General features: G+C 44.5%; 1 protein-coding gene across 9 annotated transcripts in view; it reads left to right on the top strand.

Moving 5' to 3' along the window:
* Positions 1 to 27923, top strand: part of erc1b (ELKS/RAB6-interacting/CAST family member 1b) — a 1169759-nt gene that overhangs the window by 92818 nt on the left and 1049018 nt on the right. For all 9 annotated transcript variants that reach the window (XM_038780204.1, XM_038780201.1, XM_038780203.1 and 6 more), the window contains exon 6: positions 7977 to 8144. In XM_038780204.1, the coding sequence (XP_038636132.1) occupies positions 7977 to 8144 (168 nt within the window). The remainder of the gene's footprint in view (positions 1 to 7976; positions 8145 to 27923) is intronic.

The raw sequence follows: 27923 nt of genomic DNA, 5'->3' as shown, positions 1-27923 counted from the left end.
TACACTTCTCGCATTAAAACAAATGCACCTCAGACCACCTGTCATTTTGAGTTAATCGTCACTTCCCTGTCTACTCTTCCCCTTAGTCACATTGAGTTTATTATCTAGTACCTTACTGGCTTTAGTTGCTGCCTCTTTACTGTCCTCTAACATCCTAATCTGGTTCCCATCCCCCTGCCACATTAGTTTAAAACCTCCCCAACAATGTTAGCAAAAGCACCCCCTAGGACATTGGTTCCAGTCCTGCCCAGGTGTAGACCATCCGATTTGTAATGGTCCCACCGCCCCCAGAACCGGTTCCAATGTCCCAAAAATCTGAACCCCTCCCTCCTGCACCATCTCTCAAGCCACGTATTCATTCTGACTATTCTTGAATTTCTACTCTGACTGTCTCGTGGCACTGGTAGCAATCCTGAGATTACTACCTTTGAGGTCCTACTTTTTAACTTATCTCCTAACTCCCTAAATTCTGATTGTAGGACTTCATCCCTTTTTTTACCTATACCGTTGGTGCCTATCTGCACCACGACAACTGGCTGTTCACCCTCCCCCTTCAGTGTGTCCTGCAGCCGATCTGAGACATCCTTGCCCCGTGCGCCCGGGAGGCAACATACCATGCGGGAGTCTTGTTTTCGACCACAGAAACGCCTATCTACTCCCCTTACGATTGAATCCCCTATGACTATAGCCCTGCCAGTCTTTTTCCTGCCCTTCTGTGCAGCAGAGCCAGCCACTGTGCCATGAGCCTGGCTACTACTGCCTTCCCCTGGTGAGTCACCTCCCCCAACAGTATCCAAAACGGTATATCTGCTTTGGAGGGAGATGACCGCAGGGGACACCTGCACTGCCTTCCTGCTGTTTCTCTGCCTTTTAGTCACCCATTCCCTGTCTCCTTCACCAATCCTAATCTGCGGTGTGACCAACTCACTGAACGTGCTATCCACGACCTCCTCAGCATTGCAGATGCTCCAGAGTGAGTCCATCCGCAGCTCCAGAGCCATCATGCGGTCTAACATGAGCTGCAGCTGGACACACTTCCCGCACATGAAGGAGTCAGGGGCATCGGCCGCGTCCCTGAACTCCCACATTGAGCACGAGGAGCATAACACGGGTCTGGAATCTCCTGCCTTTTTTACACTTTACCTTAATTGATTACAAATATAATATCAAATAATGAATAAGTGAAAGGAATAAGGATTCTACTTACCAATCACAATACTTACCAACACACAAAGAGTCACTTGACAACAGCTCCTCCACAAACCACCTTGAAGTTCCGCTGACCGCAATGACGTATGCAAATTTCCCCCGCAACAGCCAATCAGTAGCTCCGTTCTACTGCCCTCTGCTGGATCGTTAAATATTTTTCAGGCAAAGATAGATAGATTTTTGAACAGTAAAGGAATAAAAGGTTATGGTGAGCAGGTGGCTAAGTGGAGCTGATTTCACAATAAAATCAGCCATGAATGTATTGAAAGGTGGAGCCTGTTCAAGGTACCAGATGGCCTACTCCTGCTCCTCGTTCTCATGTTCTTATATATGTTTCAATATAAAAGTTATACTTTTTTTTCTCGCCAGCTCCAGACCACCCTCACCCCCAGAACCTCACCCTGAGACTCCCCTCCAGAACCTCCTCCGTCTTTTTTTTTCTTTCCTTTTTTAAAATTTAGAATACTCGATTATTTTTTTCCAATTAAGGGGTAATTTAGTGTGGCCAATCCACCTACCCTGCACATCTTTGGTTTGTGGGGCGAAACCCACGCAAACACGGGGAGAATGCGCAAGCTCCACACGGACAGTGACCCAGAGCCGGATTTGAACCTGGGGCCTCAGCGCTGTGAGGCTGCAGTGCTAACCACTGCACCGCTGTGCTGCCCCTCAGTCTTGGACACCTTCAGAACATGTGGACGTAATTCATGAGCCCCCCTACGCAATGCCCACAACTATCCTCCATCCCCTCAAAAAACCTGCTCATAGGGCCTATGGGCCCGATGTGCCATTTAAAACTGGATGAGGTTTAACCTTGCACAAGACGAGGATGCATTCACCCTCCGCAAAGCCTCATCCTATGTCCCAGCCCCTAGCTCCCCTCTCAACTCCTTCCACTTCTGAACCTGCACATACCGAAACCTAATACACTTTGGCAACTCAAACAATTCCTCCAACTCTTCCAGCCCTGCACATTTGTCTCCTATAAACAGGTGAAAAATTCAATCCCTACCTACCACCACCCCCGGAACCTCGCATTCAGCCTTGTCGGCACAAGCTATGGCTGTCGCAAATAGGCACCCACAACACCATGCCCTCAACCCCAAGTTCTGCCTATACTTCCCCACAATCTCAGAGCTGACACCACCACTGGCTGGCAAGAGCGGCAGAGGCGCCAACAACAAAGCTTTCAAGCACGTCCCCTACACAATTCCACCTCCACCCACCCCAAAGTCGACCTTGCTTCCACTGCCTATTTCCTCACTGTTACAATGTTTGATCAAATTTGGCAACGCCGGCTCCCTCGCCCCCGCTCCAGAAAAGCCCGTCGCACCCACGGGGCCTTCCACGCCCACGCAAACCCCGAATCAACCCATTGTCCTTTCCAAAAAACGACTTGGAGACAAAGATGGAGAGGTTCTGAAAAACAAACAGAAATCTAAGCAGCACCGTTGTTTTAACTGTCTGCACCCGCCCTGCCAACGTCAACAGCAAAGCAGCCTACCTCCTAAAATCCACCTTCATACCCTTCACCAAACAAACTAAATTCAATCATTCCAGCTGGGCCCAGCTCCACGCCACCTGAACACCAAGGTATCTAAAGCTCGCTGCACCATCCGAAACGGCAGCTCCTCTAACGTCCTTTCTTGCTCCCGAGCATTGATCGAGAACACCTTGCTTTTTCCCATACTCAAGTACAACAAAACCCTATGCTCAATCCCCCCCCCCCCCCGCTCTCAATCCCTCTCCAATTCCTCAACACTCTAAGCACCATTGCCAGCCATTGCCAGTGGCTTTATTGCCAAGCGAAAAGCAGCAAACACCCCTGTCTCTTCCTGTGATGTAACCCAAAATACCCCCCCCTGCCCCGCGCGCCAGGCCATCGTAATCACATACAATAACACCCCCCCCCCCCCCTCCACGTAATCATGTGCAATAACGTCCGGACATTTGCTGGCAATCCGCAAAACCTGTCTGATCCTCTCCAGGCGACCTCGGCAAACTGTCCTCAATCTGTGATGCAAGCACCTTTGCCATTAACTTGGCATCCACAGCAATGATATCGGTATGGTAAACCACTGTTGCACCTATATTAGGTGATGTATGGTAGGACCTGTACTACAGGTACGTCGGTAGTCCCTTACTGCTGACTCTGCCCAGTAGGCAGAGTATAAATGTGTGTGTCCTCCATGCTGCAGCCATTTTGCCAGCTGCTGTGGAAGGCCACACTTCTTAGAGCAATAAAGCCTTAGTTGTATTCAACTCTCGTCTTTGTGCAGTTGATCGTGCATCAATCGGGTGGCAAGACCGCACTGCTCCAGGTCTTTATCAGGGAGCTAGAGGCCTGCGACAAAGTAAGATGGAGTTCTGATCCAAACTTCTTATAAAACTCCACGGAGATCCCGTCTGGACCGAAGCCTTTCCTGTCTGTCCCCCATGCCATCCACCACCTCCCGTAACCCAATTGGTGTCTCCACCTTGAGAAACTGCAACCTATCCAACCTAACTGCCTTAAAGCCTCCTATACAAGGCCTCAAATACTCCATTCACCCCTCCTGGATCCATCGCTACTTACCCCCGTCGGCGCAAAAGCTATAATTTTATAAATACAATCTTTTGATTAACTGCTGACATTGTTTGAATAGTGATTGAGATTCTTCAATTTGAAGTTCAAATACTCCCAGGTTTTGCGGTGTAGATTTGCATCCAAAATTGTTTGTTCACCTTTTGTTTTCTTGCCTTTGTGCCCTTCACCAGCTTCTTCATCAAGAGATAATATTTATAGGAGGCATCCAAGGATGGTAGATCCTGATGGCTTTTCTTTCTCTTCCCCCAACCATGCCTTAAGGATAGGCATATTTTCACAGTATGCTGTGTTTTTTGATGAGACATTAAACCTGGCCCCATCTGCCCTTCAGGGGGCAAAAAAAATATCCATGGCAATATTCAAGGAATAACAGGGGAGTTCTGGTGTCCTGGCGAACCAACATTTTAACCCTCAGACACGAGCATTAAATGTGATTTCTAGTCCTCTATCTTGTTGCTGCTGTGGAATCTTGATGGAAAGATTCTTGATATTATAGTGGTGATTGAAACGCTGGCTACACTTTAAAAGTATTTAAATTCTTTGGGATATCCTGAGGTTGGCAAAGGTACTATATAAATACAATCCTTCCATAATGAGGTGAAGAAAATGCACGGAAAATATGAATGATTTTGTTACCTTTTTAAAAAAAGTTGTTTGTGGAGAATTCTTGTTAATAAACATTATTGAATTTGGAAGCAATAGTAATGACAAAGTGCACACACACTTTCTGCCTAGTAGATTGTTAACTGTGTAATAACGCATTTATGGTAGTATAGATTAGTCCTGTAACTAGTGTTCTTGCAGTTTGAGTAGAAGATGCTCCTTCGTAATGATGAAGCATTTTCCAGAGCTGGAATAAGAATTCTTAATGTCATGGACATCACCCATGCAACATTCCTTTCTTCCATCACTCCCTTCATCCTAATAACACAAATATGTTGTAAAATGCCTGAAGTAAAAGCTCTTAGAATTAACTTCTCTTTCTCTAATTATCACTAAGGTCCCTTATTTGAACAATTATGTTTTATAACTTGTGGTTTATAATGACATGTCCGCAGTTAGATGGTAACAGACTTTCTGGCTCTGGCGTGGCCTCTTCTCACTGTAGTTTAAATGTTTGAGCTTTTTGTTCCAGGAGTTATTCTCTATTAAGGTGTGTTTTACCAGAGCTCCATTTTTGGCTGGGGCGTCTTTATTGTAGATCCATGTGTTTAATCTGCCCTTAGAAGTTTCTCATAATCTAAAGTTGATTTGCCATTATTCCCTTCCTACCATATTCCAAATAAATGCATATCAAAGTGCTGCTGTTAGGTCCAAAGTGTGTCTTCAATAACAGCCTAAGTACTGTATATCAAAAAGGTACTAATAGAAATTCTGTTAGGATTGTGCTTCATGTACCAATCAAGAAAATTGCAATAAGTGTTTGGAGGTAATTGAAAATTTGCTTCCAATATGACCTGTCCTTGGTTCATAGACCTTCCGAACCAAAAACATTCACCTCCCTTTCATGTGATTGCTCATAAGTGGTTGTCATTTTAAGCTTTTTATGTCCATTCAGTTCTGAATGAATAGCTTTGTTTGTGACACTAAACTGCCTCTGGATAATGAAATATTTGATCAATGAATGCCCTCAGTTTTCCTGCTATGAAAAGAAATTGAGATTCATCTAGGTGCTATGTTATTTCAAATTATAGTTGACCAATACACTGGTATCTTCATATCTCCAATTGTGCGAATCCATTTTTCTTTTGGATCCTACATCTGTCTATAAAATATTGACATTTTTGTGCATTGCTTGTTTTATGTTAGACATTTAAAAAAAAAATGTATTTTATTACAAACATGTATCAAAACAGGTTAGTGAAGAAACACCCTGGGAAACATGCGTCCCAACAATCAACTATACAGTCTGTACAGATTTTTCCCCTTTTTCACCCCCCCTTCCCCTGCGACGAACAGTCCCTCAAACATGGTCACAACCATCCCCCACCTTTCCTCAACCCCCCCTGAAGAATCCCTTAACTCATATTTATCTTCTCTAATCGCAGGAAGTTATACAGGTCACCCAATGAAGCCGCTACCCCTGGTAGCGATGCCGACCGCCACTCCAGCAAAATTCGCCGCCGTGCAATCAGAGAGGCGAAGGCCAAGACATCGGCCTTCCTCCTCTCCATGAGCTCCGGCTTCTCTGAAACACCAAATATCGCCACCACTCATTCTCACCCGAGTCATATATACCCTGTGCACCACCTTAAACTATATCAGGCTCATCCTTGGACATGAGGAGGTCCTGTGTTTTACACATTTAAAAAAAAATATTTTAAATTCTCCTTTTTCACATTTTCTTCCAAATTTACACCCACCACCAATAAACAATAATCAGTAACAAATATGTCAATCCCCATATCAATAACAGTGATCCCATCCTCCCACCAAACCCCAGACATTAGCCCGCATGTTCACACTAACAAGTGACAAAAAGGAATTAGGGATCACCCATAGTCGCCATTAACACACACAGCCTCCCCTCCCCCAACCCTCCCACCCACACGCCCCAACTAATGTTCGATGTTATCCAGTTCTTGAAAGTGCATAATGAATAATGCCCATGAATTGTAGAGCCCCTCCATCCTTCCTCTCAGTTCAAACTTAACCTTCGCAAGAGTCATGAATTTCAAAAGGTCCCCCTGCCTATCAGAATCCACCTTCGAGCGATCAACGAGGCGAAGGCTACAATATCTGCCTCCGCACCCGTTTCCAACCCTGGCTGGTCCGACATCCCGAATATGGCCTCCGTGGGGCCCGGGTCCAGTTTCAGATGCACCACTTTAGAAATTACCCTAAAAACCTCCTTCCAGTAATCCTCTAGCTTTGGACAGGACCAAAACATATGAACGTGATTAGAGGAGGCAGCCCCCCGCAACGTTCACACACATCTTCTACTCCTCAAAGAATCGGCTCATCCTCACCCTCGTGAGGTATGCTCTGTATACCACCTTCAGCTGTATCAGCCCCAACCTCGCGCACAAGGTGGAGGCATTCATTCTCCGGAGCATCTCACACCAGAACCCCACCTCCATATCCTCTCCCAATTCTTCTTCCCACTTTGCTTTGATCCCTTCCAGTGGTGCCTTCTCCTCTTCCAAATTAGCTCCGTAAACCGCTGACACTACCCCCTTCTCCAGTCCCCCTGTCGTCAGCACCTCCTCCAGCAATGTGGAGGCCGGCTCCACCGGGAAGCTCTATCTCCTTTCTGGCAAAATCTCGAACATGCATGTATCTAAACATTTCCCCCTGCTCCAGTCCATGCTTCACTTCCAGCTCCTTCAATCCTGCTTTACAGAGTTATTCTTTGAGAAAGAGACCACTTGACATTGCTTTACAGAACAGATCTGACTCCAGTCTGAAACCCTGCAGAAACTCTGGTTGAATGTCTTCACAAACAGTTTTAACCAGCTTGGTTCAGCTCCTCCTCATTTTCAGACAAGACTGCTCTGCTTTAAATATAGATTATCTCTTTTAACTAACTGCCTTACATGGTCTCGGCTTCAGCTAGAATCACAATTGAAACTGAAAAATGCTGTTTCATAAATGCTTGATGCTTTAGCTCCACCCAGTAATTAAATCATCTCACCAAGTTCAAAACTAATTAACTCCCCAGAGAATTCCCTTAATCAAAACAAAATTGCATTAGCCCAAGCTTTTATGATACTTAATTGCATCTCAGGCTCCTAAAAGCTTTGTTGTTTTTCAAACCAAGATTCTTTTAAAAACAGCAGTCAAAACATTCTAACCCAGGCTTTTAAAAACATGACTGCAGCAGTCAAACACACTATAATCCAGGCTTTTAACCCTTACTTCACCAAATTCTTAGAATCCTATATCTAAAGTCCTACATTCATTAGAACTGTTAACTTTCTGCTTGTTTTTTGAAATTCAACACAAAACTGGTCATTTTTCAAACTCGTGTTAAAATGAGAAATTACAGATTTTATTCTGTTACAGAAAAGTACTTGCAAAAAATCATACCTTTGTGAAAAATATAACTGAGCAAAGTTTTATCTCTGATAATGTTCAAGTTTGATATATTGCTACTTTCGCAATCAGTTAAAGTAACTTGAAAATGATGTCAAGAACTCACCTTCTAGTTTTTACAGTGAGCCATTGCTTTTGTTGCCAGATTGATCAAGTGAAACAGGAGCTTTCCAGAAAGGAAACGGACCTTCTTGCCTTGCAGACAAAACTTGAAATGCTGACAAACCAATTTTCAGACAGCAAACAACATGTGGAAGTGCTCAAAGAATCACTCACAGCAAAGGAACAGAGAGCTGCCATACTGCAGACAGAGGTAAAGTTACTGGAGTGAATTTCATGTACATGAAAGTTTGAAGACTTGGAATGAAGGAGTTTCTTTGTCCAAGATTTTTTTCAATTTTGATTGAACAGGATTACTTGAGGCAATAATCTGCAAGTTGTTTTCAATCTTCATTAACTTTTTATGTATTTCTATAACATATATGCATTTGTGTAATTAAAAATATAGTGTGAAGCATACATCGCATGGACTTGGTAAATCTATAGCATGGATATTGCATCAAATAAGCACTATCTGCTAACCATGTTGAAATAGAGGATCAGATTTTGATAAGAACCCTCCTGAGGTTAGATACACGGTTATCCCAATCCCAGAAGGATAACTTGAAACAAGGTTTCTTATGAGTGCTTAAAATTTTTTTGGTATAATGTGAGGATAGATATGCAAAACAGTGAGGGAAAGGTCCAGTCTTGTAACCGGTCAAATAAAAAAAGTTTAACATATAAGAACACACAACAGAGGCTAAAATACAAAAACAAAGGCACACTTAACTAAAACAATGGCTACACCCACACACCAAATTCTGGAATAAAGCCCGTTCCCATCTATCTATGTTGCTGAACTCTGAGAAATGTCCCTTGTTGCAAAAAAACATCCCATTCGCTATAACTCTTAATAGCGAAATCCTGTAAATAGCTACCACCCATAAGTTATCTTTACGTTCAGAAAATCCTCCTCGGTTCAGCGTGGCTTTTCTCTTAGCTTTTCAAATCAGCAGCTTCTAGCTTGGAATTTTGCATTCTGGGAGAGTTCAGCTTTCCAACTGGGTGTGGCCGTGAGCGTAACTTTTCCAGCTGCTTCTCTTCTTTCTCCTTTCCACCTTCGTATAGGACTACCTGGCTACTGATGTACCATATTTTCTGTTTAATCTGCTATCTGAGTGATTTGCCTGAGAAGCCAGGCTTTTAGCATTTGCATGTGAACTGCATTCTCATGCCTCCACTTTGAACTCCTCTCTTTGAAAGTTTCAACATCTAAAATTCTATACTTTATTGTTTCCCACTTAAAGTAAATATTTGTTTACTTTGCTTCTAAGCTAATTCACATATTAAAAACCCTTCAGACAGCTGCACTCCTATCAATTCCTCTTTTGTTCCAATCTTCAAAATTTATTTTATCCAAACTTCTTTGATCTTTATTTTACTTCATTCTTAAACTTCAAGCTCCTGACACTATGATCATGTTGAATGGTGCAGCAGGCTCAAAGGGCCAAATGCTCCATTTTTGCTCCTATTTTCTGTTTCTTTATGCCAAATGTGGATAGATGCAAAAGCTATTAACCAGGAAAGGAGAACACAGTGCTTTGTTGCTCATTTTTCTGAAGTACCAATTTGGTACCAGCAACCACATAATTAACCAAACCGTTTTGGGTCAATTGTTTCCGTTTGGTTTCTGAGCAAGAGCATAAGTAATAGGAGCAGAGATAGACCATATAATCCTTTTGAGCCTGCTCCACCATTCACAAAATTTTGATTAATTGTCTACCTCACTATCTCCATTTCCTTTATTCCTTTAGTACACAGAAATCTAGTGACCTCTGTCTCAAATACACTGGAACTGCCTTTTCATGGATTCATTAAGGATTACAATGTTGCAGTGTTGGAGAGAGAGGATGCCCACAGGGTCAAGGGACAGAGTCTATGTGGCTCAAACCAAGGAAAAAAAGGTGCAATTGCATTTCTCAGCGTGGTCAATAGATTAACTCGTGAAAAAGATGCGGAGGAACCAATCTATAAGGATATTACAGATGTGTAAGAATTGTAGTAGTTATATTGGGGACTTTCAATTTTCTGAATATAAACTGGGATATTGGTAAAGGGCAGGGAAAAGTAAGTGTTCTTAGGGAACATTTTTAACAGCAGTATGTTTCCAGTCGAATGTGAAAAGAAAAGTGGCTAGACCCAGTTCTTGGGGATGAATTAGGTCAAGTGGATTTAGGGGACCATGATTGTTGTGTCATGAGGTTTAGGTTTGCTAAGGAAAAGAACAAATAACAATCTAGAGTAAAGATAATTAAATGGGGAAAAGCCATCTTCCGTGGGCAAAGGTATACATTCACATGTAGTGGAAAGGCAGGGCATACAAATCTGTGGATGACAAAAGAGACTGGTGAAGAAGTGTGCTTATGACCTGTCAGGTGGACAATACAACCAAAAACCAGGCTGAGTATAGAAGGTTCAGGTGTGAAAAGACCACAAATGGGAAACAGAGAGAGATAGGAATAGGGAGTAACAGCTAACATCAAAGGGAATTTAAAAGTTTTCTATCAGTATATAAATACTAAAAGGGTGGCAAATGGAGCAGGATTGATTAGTGAGTTGGGATATGGAACTTACGCATTGAGGAATCGGGGCATGACTGAGGTGTTAAACTTGCCTCTGTTTTTACCAAGGAGGAAGATGCTATGCAGGCCATGGTGAAAGAGGAGGTGGTTCAGACATTTTAATGGTTTAAAATTGATAGGAGGAGGTATTAGATAGGTCCTCTGTACATAAAAAGTTGCTCATGTACCAGGGCACAGATGAGATGCATCCAAGGATATAGTGGGAGGTGTGGGTGAAAACTGCGGATGCAATGGCCATAATTTTCAAACCGTCCTTTTATTGTGCAGTGGTGCTAGAGGACTGGAGAATTGCTGGCATTAGGTGTTGGTCAAAAAGGGTGTAAAGATAAGACCAGCAACTACTGGCCAGTCAATTTTACCTTGGTGATGGGGAAGATAGAAACAATAATTTGGGACAAAATTAATGGCTGCTTGGGCAGATGCGGGTTAACTGAGAAAAGCGAGCATGGTTTATGACGGTGGATTCATGTTTATCTAACTTGCTGGAGTTTTTTGAAGAGGTAACTGAGAGGGTTGGACTTTCACAAGGCTTTTGATACAAAGTCACACAGCAGACTTATGAACAAAGTTATAGCTCATGGAATAAAGGGGATAGTAGCAACATGGATATAGAATTGGCTGAGTGGCAGGAAACGGAGTAGTGGTTAAGCATTTTTAGGACTGTCTGAAGGTTTGTGGTGGATTTCCCTTGTGCGCCAGTTTTCAGACACTTCCTCTTCTGATGTACCTTAATGGCCTATACCTTTGTGTACAGGGCATCATTTCAAAATTTGTGGATGATACAGAACTGGGCAGACCAGTGGCAGATCAAATCGATGCAGAGAAGTGTGAAGTGGTTCATCTTGGTAGGAAGAACGAGGAGATACTGTATGGAACAAGGAGTAGAATTCTATTGGGGGTGTAGGAGCAGAGGTGTATGGATGTGTGTGTGTGAATAAATAATTTCAAGATGGCGGGACAGGTTGAGAGTGTGGTAAATTCCTCGGCTTTATTAATCGGGGCATAGTGTGTAAAAGCAAGCAAATTATGTTAAACCTACATCGAACACTGGTTCAGCCTCAACTGGAGTATTGCACCCAGTTCTGGACGCCACACTTTAGGAAAGATGTTGAGGTGTGTTGAAATCTACCATGCGGTTTAAGTGTAGTCTCGTATACACTTTTAACTCAGTAGAAATTTAAGCTGCACGTCTCGGGTGCGAAATGAAATATTTTATTGTGTCTATTGATTATAATTGAGAGTTTAAAATTTTGTGTTTACAAATCAAATGTTCTCAAGGAAGCCCCTGCAGAAGACTTTAAGAGATATAATAAACTTAGTGGTTTACAAACAAATTTAATTTTCAAAATACAGTAATGATTTCTTGCTCAAAGCAAAACAGCTTGCGCAGACTTTAAGTGTTAGAGTGGTAATATGAAAATACGAAATAAGGATAGTGAGTAGTTAGGTAAAAGGTTAGAGTGATCCTGGATGGAAAATGGCTGCCCAGACCTCTATCTTTAAGGAAAATATTACCAGTCTGACTCCATCTGTCCGTACCCTTGTAATGTGCTGGTTGGATGGATGAGTCTCAAATGTATTTGATTGGATGGTTAGTTGTCAATCATCATTGTGAATGAATTTGTTGCATCTTTGAATGTTTGTTGTGTATTGGAATGTGATTTATACTTTTAATCAGCTCTGGTTTCTACTGCTTTTTTGCTGACCGCACATTTTGGACAATGGCAGATTAATTTTATCCATGTTAACTTATTGTGACCTTCATTGAATTGTTTAATTCGCTTCAAGTTAGACTGTAGATGTTGTAAATGTTTCTTTCATTATTTCAAGCTGTACAATTTATAATCTGAAATTATGTTTGCAGTCTTATGATGGAGTTCATTTTAAAAAGTGAATTTTGACATGGGCTTTTCTATTTACATTAAAATGGCTAAATCAATGACCCTTTTACCTATCAGATATAGCTGTTTCCCTTCAAGGTGTCAGAGAGAGTGCAGAAAAGATACTGAGAATAATTCCAGCGATGAGGATCATCGGTTACATAGATAAATTGGAGAGGTTGGGACAGTTTTTCATTGACGGAGAGGGGATTGAGAGGAGATATGATAAAGGTATTCATAATTAAGAAGGGTCTGGACATAGTGGATAGGGTAAAACTGTTTCCATTGATAGAAGGATCAAGAACAAGACAGCACAGATTTAAGGTAATTGGCAACAGCAGCAATGGCAACATGAGGGGGGGGGGGGGAAACCTTTTCAAGCAGTGAGTGATTAGGATCTAGAATGCACTGCTGGAGTGTGTGGTGGCGGCAGGTTCAGACGAAGCATTCAAGAGGGAATTGGATTATCTGGAAAGGAAGAATATTCAAAGTTACAAGGAGAAGGAGGGAAGTGGCACCAGTTAAGCAGCTTGTTTGGAGAACTGGCACAGAAATGAAGGACCAGACGGCCTTCTGTGTGGAGATTATTGTGGTTCTGAGATTACAGTCCTAAATGGCCAACTCTTTACTCTGTGCCTGTGACCCAGTGTTCTAAATTCCGTAGCCAGGCAGGGGAAAGGTTTTCTCAGCATTTACGTTGTCAACTCCTTAATTTTATATCTTATTTGTATAATTTCTCATTATTCATGACTTCATGGAATGTAGACCTAATCTGCTCAATCTTGCCTCAGAGGATAAAGCCCTCATCCCAGGAACCAGTCTATTGAATCTTTGTTGCACTCTGTCGATGGTAGATATGTCCTTGCTTTAGATAAAGAGACCAAAACTGCACGTAATACTCGAAGTTTGGCCTCACCAATGCCATGTATAATTAGAATATATCCTAATCCCTTTGCAATGAAGGCCAACATATCATTTGTCTTTCAGATTGCTTGTGGTTTGCTACATCTGCAAATTAATTTCTGTGATTCACGTATGAGGACACCCATGTTCCTCTGAATGCCCACATTTCCCAATTTCTTGCCATTCGAAAAAATATATTATTTTTCCTACCAAAATGGTTAACTTCACACATTGCCACATTGTATTCCATCTTTCATGTTCTTCTCACTTCACTCAACCCGTCTTTATTCCTTTTCAGCCTCTTTGTGTCCTCATCACTGCTCACTTGCCAATTAACTTGTTTTTGTCAGCAAGCTTGGATACAAGCAGTCGGTTTTCTCATCAAAGTCATGAATGTAAATTGTAAATAGCTGAGACCAAAGTACGGGGGCGCGATTCTCCGCTGCCCACAACGGGTCGGAGAATAGCGGGAGGGCCTTCCCGACAATTTTCACGGCCTCTCGCTATTCTCCCCCCCCCTCCAGCTGCCCCCCGACATGAATCGCTGCTCGCCATTTTTTACGGCAAACAGCGATTCTCCGCAGGCCGATGGGCTGAATACCGTGGAGTTTACGGCCGTTTTCACGGCCGCGATCACACCTGCTTTCAGCGTTGGTGAAAACGGCCGCAAATTGCCCGTCCCGGACAACCATGGCACCGATTGGCACGGCCACACCACGGCCGTGCCAAGGGTGGCATGGGCCTGCGATCGGTGGGCACTGATCGCGGGCAGCGGGTCCGATAACCGCGCACTATTTGTTCTTCCGCCGCCCCGCAGGATCAGTCTGCGGGGCGGCTGAGGGGCATGACGGCCCGCGCATGTGCGGGTTTGACGCGTCTGCGTGATGACGTCATCCGCGGGTTGGAGCCGTCCAACCTGCGCATGCGTGGCTGACATCATCGTGGCGTCAGCCACCGTGACTCTTGGCGGGTGGAGTTAGCGACGTTCGCTAACTCCGTGTCGCCGTGATTCCCCCGGCCCCGATACTAGCCCCGCTCAGGGGGGAGAATCGGGTCCCGGGACGGAGCTCCGAGGCTGGCGTGAAACACGGCCAGTTTCACGCCAGCCTTCACGGCACGCCGGATTTGCGGAGAATCGCGCCCGATCCTTGTGGTACTTTGATAGTTATAGCCTTCAGGGCTAAGGGGTGGGTTTCTCTTAGCCAGGGGCTGGGCCGGAGAATCCCCGCGACTGAGGATTTGCGCCACGCCGCCCTGATGTCAGCACACGATCCTCCACTGCGCCATTGATTGGGGCCAACCGATCGGCAGGCTAGCCTCTCTGGCTGGGGGCCTCGTTTCTACCGCGCCGGCCCCTGTAGACCTGCGCCATGTTGCGTTGGGGCCGGCGCATTGAAGGAAGGCACTGTGCATGTGCGTGTTGGCGCCGGTGCCACTGCGCATGCACGTGAACCGCTCCAGTGCCGTGCTGGCCCCTTTTGCGGGCCAGAATTAGTCGTCGGGTTGGCCCGTTCATGCCGTCGTAAAATGCGACTGTGTTCATGACGGCGTGGACACTCTGCCGCGGGATTAGAGAATCCCGCCCAAGATGTCCCATTCATTCCTGATCTCTGCTTTCTGTTCATTAAACCAGTTAAGCAAGGTAATAGATTACACTTAATCCCATGAGTTCGAATTTATGGCAATAACCTCTTGTGTGGCACCTTTTCAAATGTTTTTGTTTTGATAATCCAAATGCATTACATCTATTGGCTTCCCTCTTACCATCCTCCAAAAATTCTCCCTGTCATAAATCACTCCGCTTAATAATATGATTTTCTAAATGCCCTCATCACATTCTAAATAATAGATTGTAGGATTTTGTCTCCTACTGATGCCAGGTTAATTGGCCTTTAGCACCCTATTTCCCCTCAACATTTTTAAGAAGATAGGAAATGCTTACCACCTTCCAATCTTTGAGAACTGCTCTAGAATCAAAATAATTCTGGAGTAGTGCAGTGCCATAAATCAGTGAGAAAAGCTTGAATTAGGAAGAGTAGAGCAGGGTCACAAATCAGCGTGCAAAAGCAACAACTTGTAGGTGCAAAGTGAGACTTGCAGTAACTTGTCACAGCCTGTGTTCAGAAACCAGAATCAAAGTGACATGACATAGAAGCAAGGAGATGATTGGCTGATGAGTTTTTCTTATTCTTATCTAAACTAGGGAATAAGAACATTGAAATAAGAATATAAGCACACACCAGGCTTGATGCATTAATTAAAATTTAATTCAGAAAGTAATGAGTTAATTAAAACACAATAAAGAGTGGGGGTGAGAGGTATATGTGGTAAATTAAAGGCAAAGGAGCAACCAAGAGAGAAAGGTAGCAGTAAGGGAAATGGCCATCAGAACATGGCAGGAAGGGGCAGAACTCACAAATTTAAATGTGTAACTGCATAAAAGACCAAGGTTTTCAAAAATAGTCAAAAGGCAGTCCAAGACTAGTGGCTTAAACTTAAACAAAGGCACCTCAAGGGTACGAAGACAAGAGATGGCTGACATGAATTGTGAAATTAGTCTAAGGAGTAGGTCAGTAGAAATGCAGTGCCAGACATTTAAGGAGATATTTTATAATACTCTCAAAAATAGATGTCAGTGAGAAAGACTGACTTTAGGCGATGAACGCATCGCCAACAGCTATGTAAGGAAGTTGAGGATAGCATAATTTAAAAGCAGCGTGCAATTCTGTGAAGTTTAATGGTGGGAAGATTTAACATAATTCAGCAGAGTGACTAAAAATGAACGTAAGTACGAGAGCAAACTGGTTAGAAATATAGAAGTATTTAGAAAGGAAAAGAGTAACTACAGTGAATGTGGGTTTGCTAGAGAGACAGCCTGGGGAATTAATAATGGGAAATAAAGAAATGGCGAAAGAGTTGAACAGAATACTCTCCACTTTCCTTGCACGAGGGCAGCACAGTAGCATAGTGGTTAGCATTGTGGCTTCACAGCACCAGGGTCCCAGGTTCGATTCCCTGCTGGGTCACTGTGTGGAGTCTGCACGTTCTCCCGTGTCTGCGTGGGTTTCCTCCAGGTGCTTCGGTTTCCTCCCACAGTCCAAAGACGTGCAGGTTAGGTGGATTGGCCATGTTAAATTGCCCTTAGTATCCAAAAAGGTTAGGAGGGGTTATTGGGGTAAGGGGGTAGGATTGAGGTGAGGGCTTAAGTGGGCCGGTGCAGAATCGATGGGCCGAATGGCCTCCTTCTGCACTTGTATGTTCTATGTTCTATGAGTGCAGCTCTAATAACACTCGAGAAGCTCAACACCATCCTGAGCAAAGGACCATGCTTGATTGGCATCCCATTCACTACCTATTTCCTCCCCCAGCACCGGTGTACAGTGTAGCATTATGTACCATACAAGATGCACTGCAGTAACCTGCCAAGTCTCCTTTGACAGTAGCTTCTGAACCCACAACTTTTACCACCTTGAAGAAAAGGGCAACACACTTAAGCGAACATCAACTGCAATTTCACCTTCAAGTCACACACTATCACTTTCATTGCATTAAAATCCCAAAAACTTATACCCTAACAACACCATAGGTGTACCTATACTAGTTGACTGCAGAGGCTGAAGAAGGTGGCTTGACGTCACCTCCTCAGGGTCAATTATGGATGGTCAACAAATGCTGGCTTTGCCAGCGACAATCACATTTGAAAACCTGGGTATTTCCTCCCACCCACCGGCCCCATATTTTAGGGAACCATTCAATATAGGCCAAGACTTGTGTCTCATCAATGATTATCACCATATCTGGCTAAACCACATCGAAGTGTTACATGATTCCTTTCCAAATGCCAAAGCTATCTGCTAGGGCGGCACGGCAGCACAGTGATTAGCACTGTTGCTTCACAGCGCCAGGGTCCTAGATTCAATTCCCAGCTTGGATCACTGTGTGAGTCTGCACGTTCTCTCCGTATCTGCTCCGGTTTCCTCCTACAAGTCCCGAAAGATGTGCTTGTTAGCTGAATTCGATATCCTGAATTCTCTCTCAATGTTTTTTTTTAAATATAATTTTTATTGGAATTTTTTACAGAAAATATAAAACATAACGACAAACAATGAAATGCAACAAAATAACCCATAATAACTGTAACACCCCCAGACCGTATCGACGCATGTATCACATCCCCCCACCCCACCAACCCCAATAAACAACAAAAGAACTTAAAAATAAATTACAATTAAATAAACAAACAAACATAGTCATTGTCCGCCCCCCCCCTTTTCCCTCCCCCTTCCCCCCCCTTTTCCCTCCCATTTCCCCCCCCTTTTCCCTCCCCCTTCCCCCCCTTTTCCCTCCCCTTCCCCCCCCTTTTCCCTCCCCTTCCCCCCCTTCCCTCCCCCCTTCCCTCCCCCCTTCCCTCCCCCCTTCCCTCCCCCCCTTCCCTCCCCCCCTTCCTCCCCCCCTTCCCTCCCCCCCTTCCCTCCCCCCCTTCCCTCCCCCCCCTCCCCTCCCCCCCCTCCCCCCCTCTCCCCCCTCCCCCCCTCCCCCCCCTCCCGCCCTCCCCCCCCCTCCCGCACAAGAGGAGGAAGAATTAACCCTCTCCAGAGCATCAGCCCATGTCCCGTCTTCGATCTGTTCCCCCAGTTCCCCCTCCCACTTAGCTTTCAGCTCCTCTACTGACGCCTCCTCCGCCTCCTGCATAACCTTGTAGATATCAGATATCTTCCCCTCTCCGACCCAGACCCCGGAAAGCACCCTGTCGCTCACCCCCCTGTTGCTCACCCCCCTCGCGGGAAGCGAATGGAATCCCTCCACCTGCCGCCTAGCAAATGCCTTTACCTGCAGATACCTGAACATGTTCCCCGGGGGAAGCCCAAATTTCTCCTCCAACTCCCCCAGGCTCGCAAACCTCCCATCAATAAACAGGTCCCTCAGCTGTCTGATGCCCGCTCTATGCCAACCCTGAAATCCCCCATCAATGTTCCCCGGGACGAACCTATGGTTCCCCCTTAACGGAGCCTCCATCGAGCCCCCCACTTCTCCCCTATGTCGCCTCCACTGCCCCCAAATCTTGAGGGTAGCCGCCACCACCGGACTCGTGGTATACCTCGTAGGAGGGAGCGGCCACGGCGCCGTTACCCGGGCCCCCAGGCTTGTATCTCCACAGGACGCCCTCTCCATCCATTTCCATGCTGCCCCCTCCCCCTCCATCACTCACTTGCGCACCATCGACACATTGGCCGCCGAATAATACCCCGAGAGATTGGGTAACACCAGCCCCCCCCCCCCCCCATCTCTACCCCGCTCCAAGAAGACCCTCTTCACCCTCGGGGTCCCATGCGCCCAAACAAAGCTCATGATGCTGCTCGTCACCCTTCTAAAAAAGGCCCTAGGGATAAAGATGGGCAAACACTGAAAAAGGAACAAGAACCTTGGGAGAACCGTCATTTTGACGGACTGCACTCTACCCGCCAACGATAGCGGCACCATGTCCCACCTTTTAAATTTCTCCTCCATCTGCTCCACCAGCCTGGTAAAATTAAGCTTATGGAGAGTCCCCCAACTCCTGGCCACCTGCACCCCCAGGTATCTGAAACTCTTCACTGCCCTCTTAAATGGGAGTCTCCCAATTTCCTCCTCCTGATCACCGGGTGTACTACAAATACCTCACTCTTGCCTAAATTTAACTTATAGCCCGAGAAGCCCCCAAATTCCGCTAACAGCTCCATCACCCCTGGCATTCCCCCTTCTGGATCCGCCACATACAACAGCAGGTCGTCCGCATACAGCGATACACTATGTTCCTCCCCACCCGAACCAGACCCCTCCATCTCCCTGACTCCCTCAACGCCATAGCCAAAGGTTCAATCGCCAATGCAAGGGGGACAGGGGGCACCCCTGCCTGGTCCCACGGTAGAGCCTAAAGTACTCCGATCTCCTTCCATTGGTAACTACACTTGCCATCGGAGCCGCGTAGAGCAGCCTCACCCATTTGATGAATCCCTCCCCGAATCCGAACCGCTCCAGCACCTCCCACAGGTACCCCCACTCAACTCTATCAAACGCTTTCTCCGCATCCAGCGCCACCACTATTCTCTCTCAATGTTATCGAACAGGCACCGGGAGTGTGGCGACTAGAGGATTGCAGTGTTAATGTCAGCCTACTTGCGACAATAATATAGATTATTATTATACTCTGAGACATGAAATAATGTTTGTGGGCTAGGCATAGGCAAAGCAAGACTGAAATAAAGACATAGTAATAGCAAAATGCATACCGGTTCGTGAATTATTTAGAACATCTGAAGAAAATAACCTGAAGATAAGTTATACCCATCTGGACAAGGGGCAAAATATTTCCGAGCTATTGAGAGAAAATTAGTGTAAGTGAATCTAGCACCCACACTTGTTGAATGAAAACAAAATACAGTGGCTGCAGAAATTTAAAATTAAAACTGAAAATGCCAAAAATACTCAGCAACTTGGGCAACATCTCTGGAGGGAATGACAGTTCATGCTTCAGATAGAATACCTTTCGTCTGAGCTCAAATAATTTGGAGATCTAACCACTCTAAACAAGTAAAGGAGGAGGAAGTTCTGTGAGAAGGGTAAAAATTGGGGGTGACTGAATGATGAGGGACAATTATACAACGCATAAAGTTGTGTTGATGGGACAGGTGAAGCAAAAAATTGGTCCAGGGGAGTTATATATGGCAACAGCAGAACCACTACTAGCATCTACTGTCAGAAAAAAATGAGTGATCTGCAATTGTTGAAATTAATGAGTCTGAAAGATTGCCAAGTGCCTAATTAAAAGGTGAGGTACTGTTCTTCAAGATTCCATTGAGCTTCATTAGAACCATGCTGAAGTGTAAAATATAGTAGTTTGAATGAGATGGAGAATTAAAATGCTATGTTGCTGAAATCTTTTTGAAATTCATTTCAGTATGCACTTTGTTTTTCCGCAATGGCTAAATAGTTTATGGACCAATAAGAACAAGGAAATTAATGATGTGATTTTATTTCTTCTGAAATTGGGAGTGAGAATGACATGCTTCCTGATAGGTGCATGTGTTGAATATTAATTTTCTTTTTTGGAATTTTTTTGTTTTTTACTTTGTGCATTTGTACTATATTGACAGCCTTCTGCCTCATGAGATGGTTTTCAACTTTGATAAGCATTGCCTGGTGTGGCTCAGAAGCCCTACTTTGGCATGGGGTCTCTGCATTTCTTGCAGAGGAAGTGTGTGAACACAAGGTGAAGGATTCACTGACTTCTTTGTGCTTTGAGCCCTTTTTCCAGCTAGCTAAGCCTTACGTTTCGGCTCACCTCTTCCAATGCCCCTCCAAGCATTAAGCTTCCAGAGAGTCATGGCAGTCAACAACTGTCCCCCGGTGTCAGTGCCAATGTTTGCTTTCTTCATATCTTACTTACAGTTATCCTTGTAGCAGAGATATAAACATTCAGAAGTTTTTGACCCAATGGCCAGTTCACTGTACCGGTCTTTGGATTATATGGCTGTTGTCCAATTAATGAATGTAGCCAAACCGGCGCAAGTGGCGTTGGCTTAGCAATGAGTGTATGCTGAAAGAATAAGCGTGCTCCACCACCTTTGAGGTGGTTACGTTGTCCAGCCACGGATGTTTCAGAGACAGAAGGCTTTTTCTCTTGCCTCACATATGTCATCAAGGCTCCATCTCTGTAGAGGAGTGTGCTGAAGACACAGGCTCGATAGAGTCACCTCCATCAGTTCAGACTGTTCAGTAAGAACAAAGAAAAGTACAGCACAGCCTTACATCCCTCCAAGCCTGCGCCGACCATGCTGCCCTTCTCACCTAAAACCTTCTATACCGAGGTCCATATCCCTCTCTTCCCATCCTATTCATGTATTTGTCAAGACTTCACTATTGTACCTGTTTTCACCACCTCGTCCGGCAGCGAGTTCCAGACACCTTCTACCCTCTGTGTAAAAAAACTTCCCTTACGCATCTCCTCTAAACTTTGCCCCTCACACCTTAAATCTATGTCCCCTAGTAATTGACTCTTCCACCCTGGGAAAAAGATTCTGACTATCTACTCTGTCTATGCACCTCATAATTTTGTAGACTTCTATCAGGTCGCCCCTCAACCTCCATTCTTCCAGTGAGAACAAACCGAGTTTATCCAACCTCTCCTCATAGCTAATGCCCTGATGGTTTGTGTTGTTTCACACACACACAGCTCGGACATAACATGCACCTTTTGGAATGCAGTTTGACGACAGGAATATCACAGTGAAGTTCTAAGCCACTAGAGTGTGCTGTGATACAATTTCTATTTAAATTTCACACAAATATACTTAGTTTCAAAGGTGCATTCACAATCAGTTGGTATTTGGATGTAATTTAATACCTTCCTTTTGAGTTTTTGATTCAAAATCTCAGTCTGTCTCAGAAATCTGGACTGGACTTGATACTTTTCTATAGGCGTAACTCTTAAAAGTTCAAAGTAGAGGTTCTGTTGCCTGAGCAATGTGCACAATTTACGAAGATGGAATCAGCAGATTTTAATTTAATCAAATTATTTGATACTATTCCAACAAAAACAATTAGATTGTAGAAACAGAATAGAGGAGTAGGCCATTTGTCCCGTCGAGCCTGTTCCGTCATTCATTACACTCATGACTGATCATCCAATTCAGTAACCTGTTCCCGCTTTTGCCATATCCTTTGATCCCTTTATCCCCTCGAGCAATAACTAACTTTATCTTGAAAACATACACTGTTATGGCCTCAACTACCTTCTGTGGTTGTGAATTCCACAGCTCACTATTCTCTGGGTGAAGAAATTTCTCCTCATGTCAGTTCTAAATGGTTTAGCTGTATTCTTAGATGCGACCCATGGTTCTGGACTCTCCCACCATCGGGAACATCCTTTCCTGTCTTGTCCATTAGAATTTTATAGGTTTCTATGAGATCGTTCCACTCATTCTTCTAAACTACAACGAATATGATCCTAACTAACTTAATGTCTCCTCATCAGTCTGTCCAGCCAAACCAGGATTCAGTCTGGTAAACCTTCACTGCACTCACTCTATAGCAGGAATATCCTTCCTCAGATAACGAGACCAAAACTGCACACAATGTTCTAGGTGTGGTCTCATCAAATCCCTGTATAATTGCAACAAGACATCCCTGTTCCTGTACTCTAATCCCCTTGCTATAAAGGCCAAAATGATAGTCGATAGTCCTCAACACCGGGGCCCCGCAAGGCTGCATACTTAGCCCCCTACTATACTCCCTATATACACACACGACTGTGTGGCAAAATTTGGCTCCAACTCCATCTACAGGTTTTCTGATGACATGACCGTAGTGGGTCGGATCTCAAAAACGATGAGTCAGAGTACATGTGGGTGATAGAGAACTTAATGGTGTGGTATATCGACAATAATCTCTCCCTTAAGTCAGCAAAACTAAAGAGCTGGTCATTGACTTCAGGAAGCAAAGTATTGTACACATTCCTGTCTGTATCAATGGTGCTGAGGTGTAGATGGTTGACAGCTTCAAATTCTTAGATGTGCACATCACCAACAATCTGTCCTGGTCCAACCACGTCAATGCTACGGCCAAGAAATCTGCAAACTAAGAAAATTCGGCATGTCCACATTAACTCTTAACAATTTTTACAAATGCACCTAGAGAGCATCCTATCTGGCTGCATCACAGCCTGGTATGGCAACTGCTCAGCGCAAGACCGTAAGAAACTACAGAGTCGTGAACACAGCCAGGTCTGTCACACAAACACGCCTCCCATGTATTGACTCTGTGTACACCTCCAACTGCCTTGGGAAAGCAGGCAGCATAATCAAAGACCTCTCACACCCAGGTTATTCTCTCTTCCAACTTCTTCCATTGGGCAGAAAATACAAAAGTCTGAGAACACACACTAACAGGTTCAAAAACAGCTTCTTCCCCATTGTTACCAGACTCCTTAATGATCCTCTTATTGACTGAACAAATCTCTTCACACATCTTCTTTACTGAGTGGTACTAAATTCCGCATGCTCACCCGATGCCTGTGCCTATGTATTTACATTGTTTTTATGTATGTCCTGTTTCTTTCATGTATGGTATGATCTGCCTGGACTGTACGTAGAACGATACTTTTCCCTGTACCTCGGTCCGCTTGACAATCAATTAAATCCAATCCAATCCAAAATACCATTTGCTGCCTTTACTGTTTGCTGCACCTGCATGCTTACTTTCAAAACTGGTGTACAAGGGCACCCAGACCTTGTTACACATTCCGCTCTCTTCATCTATCGTATTTCAGATAATCTGCCTTCCTGTTTTTGCTACCCAGAGTGGATAACCTCACATTTATCCACATTATACTGCATTTGCCATGTATTTTCCCATCACTCAACTTGTCCAAATAACACTATCTCTCTGCACCCTCCTCACAGCTCACCCTCACATCCAGATTTGTGTCACTTGCAATTTTGGAGATATTACATTTAATTCCCTCTAAATGAGTGTTTTTTAAAAAAAAAATAATTCCCAGGACCTACTTTTGGCAACCAGCCAACATTTGCGAAACACACTGGCCGACCGTCGTGACCCACGCTGGCTAACTTTCGTGAAACACACCATGTTTGCTTACCTTTTAATGTGAAAGGGGGGTACCTTGCTTTGTCCTCACTATCTTACTTGAATTTGATTCAAAGGAAGATAGGGTAATGCGCATATCAGGTGCAGACTTCAGCCAGTTCCTATGTGCTGTCTTCATCTTTACAAAAACGGAAAACCTAACCTCACACATGTAGGTCATCATGAAGTGTAATAGCAACAAAATGGGTGTTTTACTCAGCACTGAATACTCCTGCAAGATGCTACACTAAATGCTGACAACCTTGAGGGCTTTAGATGTGTTTTTAATGCGGTATTGCAAGTCAGCTACAGCAACGTCGTCTTTTAATTTGGAGTCACCTCTACGTTAATAACGGAGTCTGTGGTCTCAGCCTGTAAAGGAATTTATCACACACCACTTCTCTTTCAAATTCTGAAACTTCTCTCATTTGCCAGTACTTCCCTGCATATAACACACATTTGCCTCTTATTTGCATTGTCACATTTGAAAAAAAACCATACCTCAAGAAATCATCTTTATGTTTCAATGTTCCGACTTAAGTTTATTTTTTCAGAGCCATTAACCAGAGGCCCTGGAGCTCTAAAACTACCACTGCCCTGGACTCTCCTGAGATGCTCTCCCCAGAAGATTCTGTTGTGAGATCCTGTCCAATAAGTAAACTGCCTATTTGAGCCTCTGGCCATCTCTTTCTTTTAAGAAAACTCTTGATCTTCAAAATTCACTTGCCTTGCTTACCAGCAGCTGTAAAATCAAAGCAAATCTGCTCCCTGCTTTGGCGCCAGAAACACCTGCCTAGATGGCGCTTCACATCAATTCAATGTACAGGTTGCGTGGCATTTATGGCTAAAGGAATAGAGTATAAAGGTAAGGAAGTGTGTTGTAACTATACAATAAGAAGTCTTACAACACCAGGTTAAAGTCCAACAGGTTTGTTTCAAACACGAGCTTTCGGAGCACGGCTCCTTCTTCAGGTGAATGAAGAATGAAGATTCACCTGAAGAAGGAGCCGTGCTCCGAAAGCTCGTGTTTGAAACAAACCTGTTGGACTTTAACCTGGTGTTGTAAGACTTCTTACTGTGCTCACCCCAGTCCAACGCCGGCATCTCCACATCATGGTAACTATACAAGGCATTGGTGAGGCCATACAGCGCTTCACATCAATTCAACATGCAGGGTGTGTGGCATTTATAGCTAAAGGAATAGAGTATAAAGGTAAGGAAGTGTGTTATAACTATACAAGGCCATACCTGGAGTATTGTGCACAGTTTTGGTTCCCTTATTTGAGGAAAAATGAGATTGGAGGCAGTTCAGAGGAGGTTCACTAGGTTCACAGTTTAGGCCTATACTCTCTGGACTTCAGAAGAATAAAGGGAGAAAAAATGGAGGTATACAAGAGGGTAAAAGTTATGGATAAAGTAAACGTAGAGCAGCTGCTTCCTCTTCGGACATTTTAGAACGAAAGGTCTTAGGATAAGAGGTAGCAAATTTAAAACGGAGTTGAGGAGAAACTACAGCTCAAAGGGTTGCAAGCATAATGAAGGAAAAAGGTAGTTAAATGGAGTTGAGGTTCAAATTAGTATGATCTGATGAATTAACTTGAGGGGCTAAAAGGCCTCTTCCTGTACCGCCGCGTTCGTCCCTTGGATTCCTACGAATGGAGATAATGTCCTTGTGTGAAAGTTTATGTGCCTAGATTTAAAATTGAATCTCTATAAATGGAGTGTATTGCACACTGGGCAATACATGGATGTCCATTTAATGTTATGTACCTCTTAGGCCAGGTGACTATAAGTGTCTAGAAAACTGTGGTTATGGAACAAGGTGAGCACAGTAAGAAGTCTTACAACACCAGGTTGAAGTCCAACAGGTTTGTTTTGAATCACTAGCTTTCAGAGCACAGCTCCTTCCTCAGGTGAATGAAGAGGTGGGTTTCAGAAACATATATATAGACAAAGTGAATGATGCAAGATGATACTCTGAATGCGAGTCTTTTCAGGTAAATAAGTCTTTACAGGTCCAGATGTAGGAACTGGAGCGAGTGATAATCACAGGTTAAAGAGGTGTGAATTGTCTCAAGCCAGGACAGTTGGTAGGATTTTGCAAGCCCAGGCCAGATGGCGGGGTTGAATGTAATGCGACATGAATCCAAGGCCCCTGTTGAGGCCGTACTCGTGTGCGGAACTTGGCTATAAGTTTCTGCTCGGCGATTCTGCGTTGTCGCGCGTCCTGAAGGCTCACCTGATATTATAGGTGGAATGCCCTTGACTGCTGAAGTGTTCCCCGACTGGAAGGGAACATTCCTGTCTGCCGATTGTCGCGTGATGTCTGTTCATCTGTTGCAGCAGTATCTGCACGGTCTTGCCAATGTACCACACTTCGGGACATCCTTTCCTGCAGCGCATTAGGTAGACAACGTTGGCCGAGTCACACCAGTATGTACCACGTACCTGGTGGGTGGTGTTCTCACGTGTAATGGTAGTACTCATGTTGACGATCTGGCACGTCTTGCAGAGATTGCCATGACAGGGTTGTGTGGTGTCGTGGGTCGCTGTTCTGAAGGCTGTGTAGTTTGCTGCAAACAATGGTTTGTTTGAGGTTGCGCGGTTATTTAAAGGCAAGTAGTACAGGTGTGGGGAAGACCTTGGCAAAATGTTTATCTTCATCGATGACGTGTTGAAGGCTGCAAAGAAGGTATCGTAGTTTCTCCACTCCAGGGAAGTACTGGACGACGAAAGGTATTCTGTCGGTTGTGTCCTGTGTTTGTCTTCTGAGGAGGTTGGTGCGATTTTTTGCTGTGGCGCGTTGGAACTGTCGATCGATGAGTTGAACATCATATCCCGTTCATACGAGGGCATCTTTCAGCATCTGTAGATGTCTGTTACACTCCTCCTCGTCTGAACAGATCCTGATTATACTGAGGGTTTGTCCATAGGGGATGTGTTCGGGGCTGTCTTGTGAGTGCGGCTGATGAATCTGGCATTGACGCGATTCCTGACGGCTTGAGCATACATGTCGAGTCTAGGGCAGCGGCCTTCCGGAAAGGTCCAATTCGACTCTTTCCTCTTCGGTTGCCGCACCGCAGATCTCTCGGTCTGCTGTACTGGTTCATTGGTTGTTTCATTGGGTTCGCTGTCGGTCTTTTGGCGTCTGTGGAAGAACTTCCGGAGCCTCATTCGCCTAATGAATTCCTCCGTGTCTGCCGCGAGACTGATGGGTTCCATTTTGGTGGTTGTGCAGAAATTGAGCCCTCTACTGAGGATTTTAATTTTGTCTCACTCTAGTGGCTTAGAACTTCACTGTGATATTTTTGCCTGACAAGTTGACAATCGATTTCCTGCATTGTTTTCTACAGTGTTACTGGGGGAGGCTTGGTTGCTGCTGGTGGTGATGCCGAGTTTCTCAAGCATCCCGTTCTTGCTGTGCATATAGGTGACGTAGCATCGTTTTCTCATCTGTTTGGCAGTGTTCCGCAGCTGGTCTGTTGCGTCTTGAGTGCAAGTTGAGAATATGGACTCTCTTGGTTTCCAGGTTGCGGCGTCTGCTGTTGAGCTGCTGTAAGAGATGCTTGAGGAGTGTGAGAGAGGTGCGACCGCAGAGACCCTCAGCGTAGTCTGTGTTGTAGGTCGACTTGAGTGGGTTTGATATCTGTAGCCCTTACGGGATCTTGTCTGCTTTCTTGCACCTTTGTAGAAACTTAATGTCAGTGTTTACATGTGTGATCTTCTTGGAGATCCTCTCCACTTTGAGCCGGCAGTTTGCGGCGTCGATGGTAGCCATGATGTGGAGATGCCGGCGTTGGACTGGGGTGAGCACAGTAAGAAGACTTGCAACACCAGGTTAAAGTCAATAGGTTTGTTTTGAATCACTAGCTTTCAGAGCACAGCTCCTTCCTCAGGTGAATGAAGAGGTGGGTTCCAGAAACATATATATGATCCAAGACGATACTTTGAAAGCGAGTCTTTGCAGGTAATTAAGTCTTTATAGAAATTCGGGTAAGCATT

The sequence above is a fragment of the Scyliorhinus canicula genome, chromosome 20 (genome assembly GCF_902713615.1).
Source record: "Scyliorhinus canicula chromosome 20, sScyCan1.1, whole genome shotgun sequence".
Lineage (NCBI taxonomy): Eukaryota > Metazoa > Chordata > Chondrichthyes > Carcharhiniformes > Scyliorhinidae > Scyliorhinus > Scyliorhinus canicula.
This window is presented reverse-complemented; position numbering and strand designations above follow the sequence as displayed.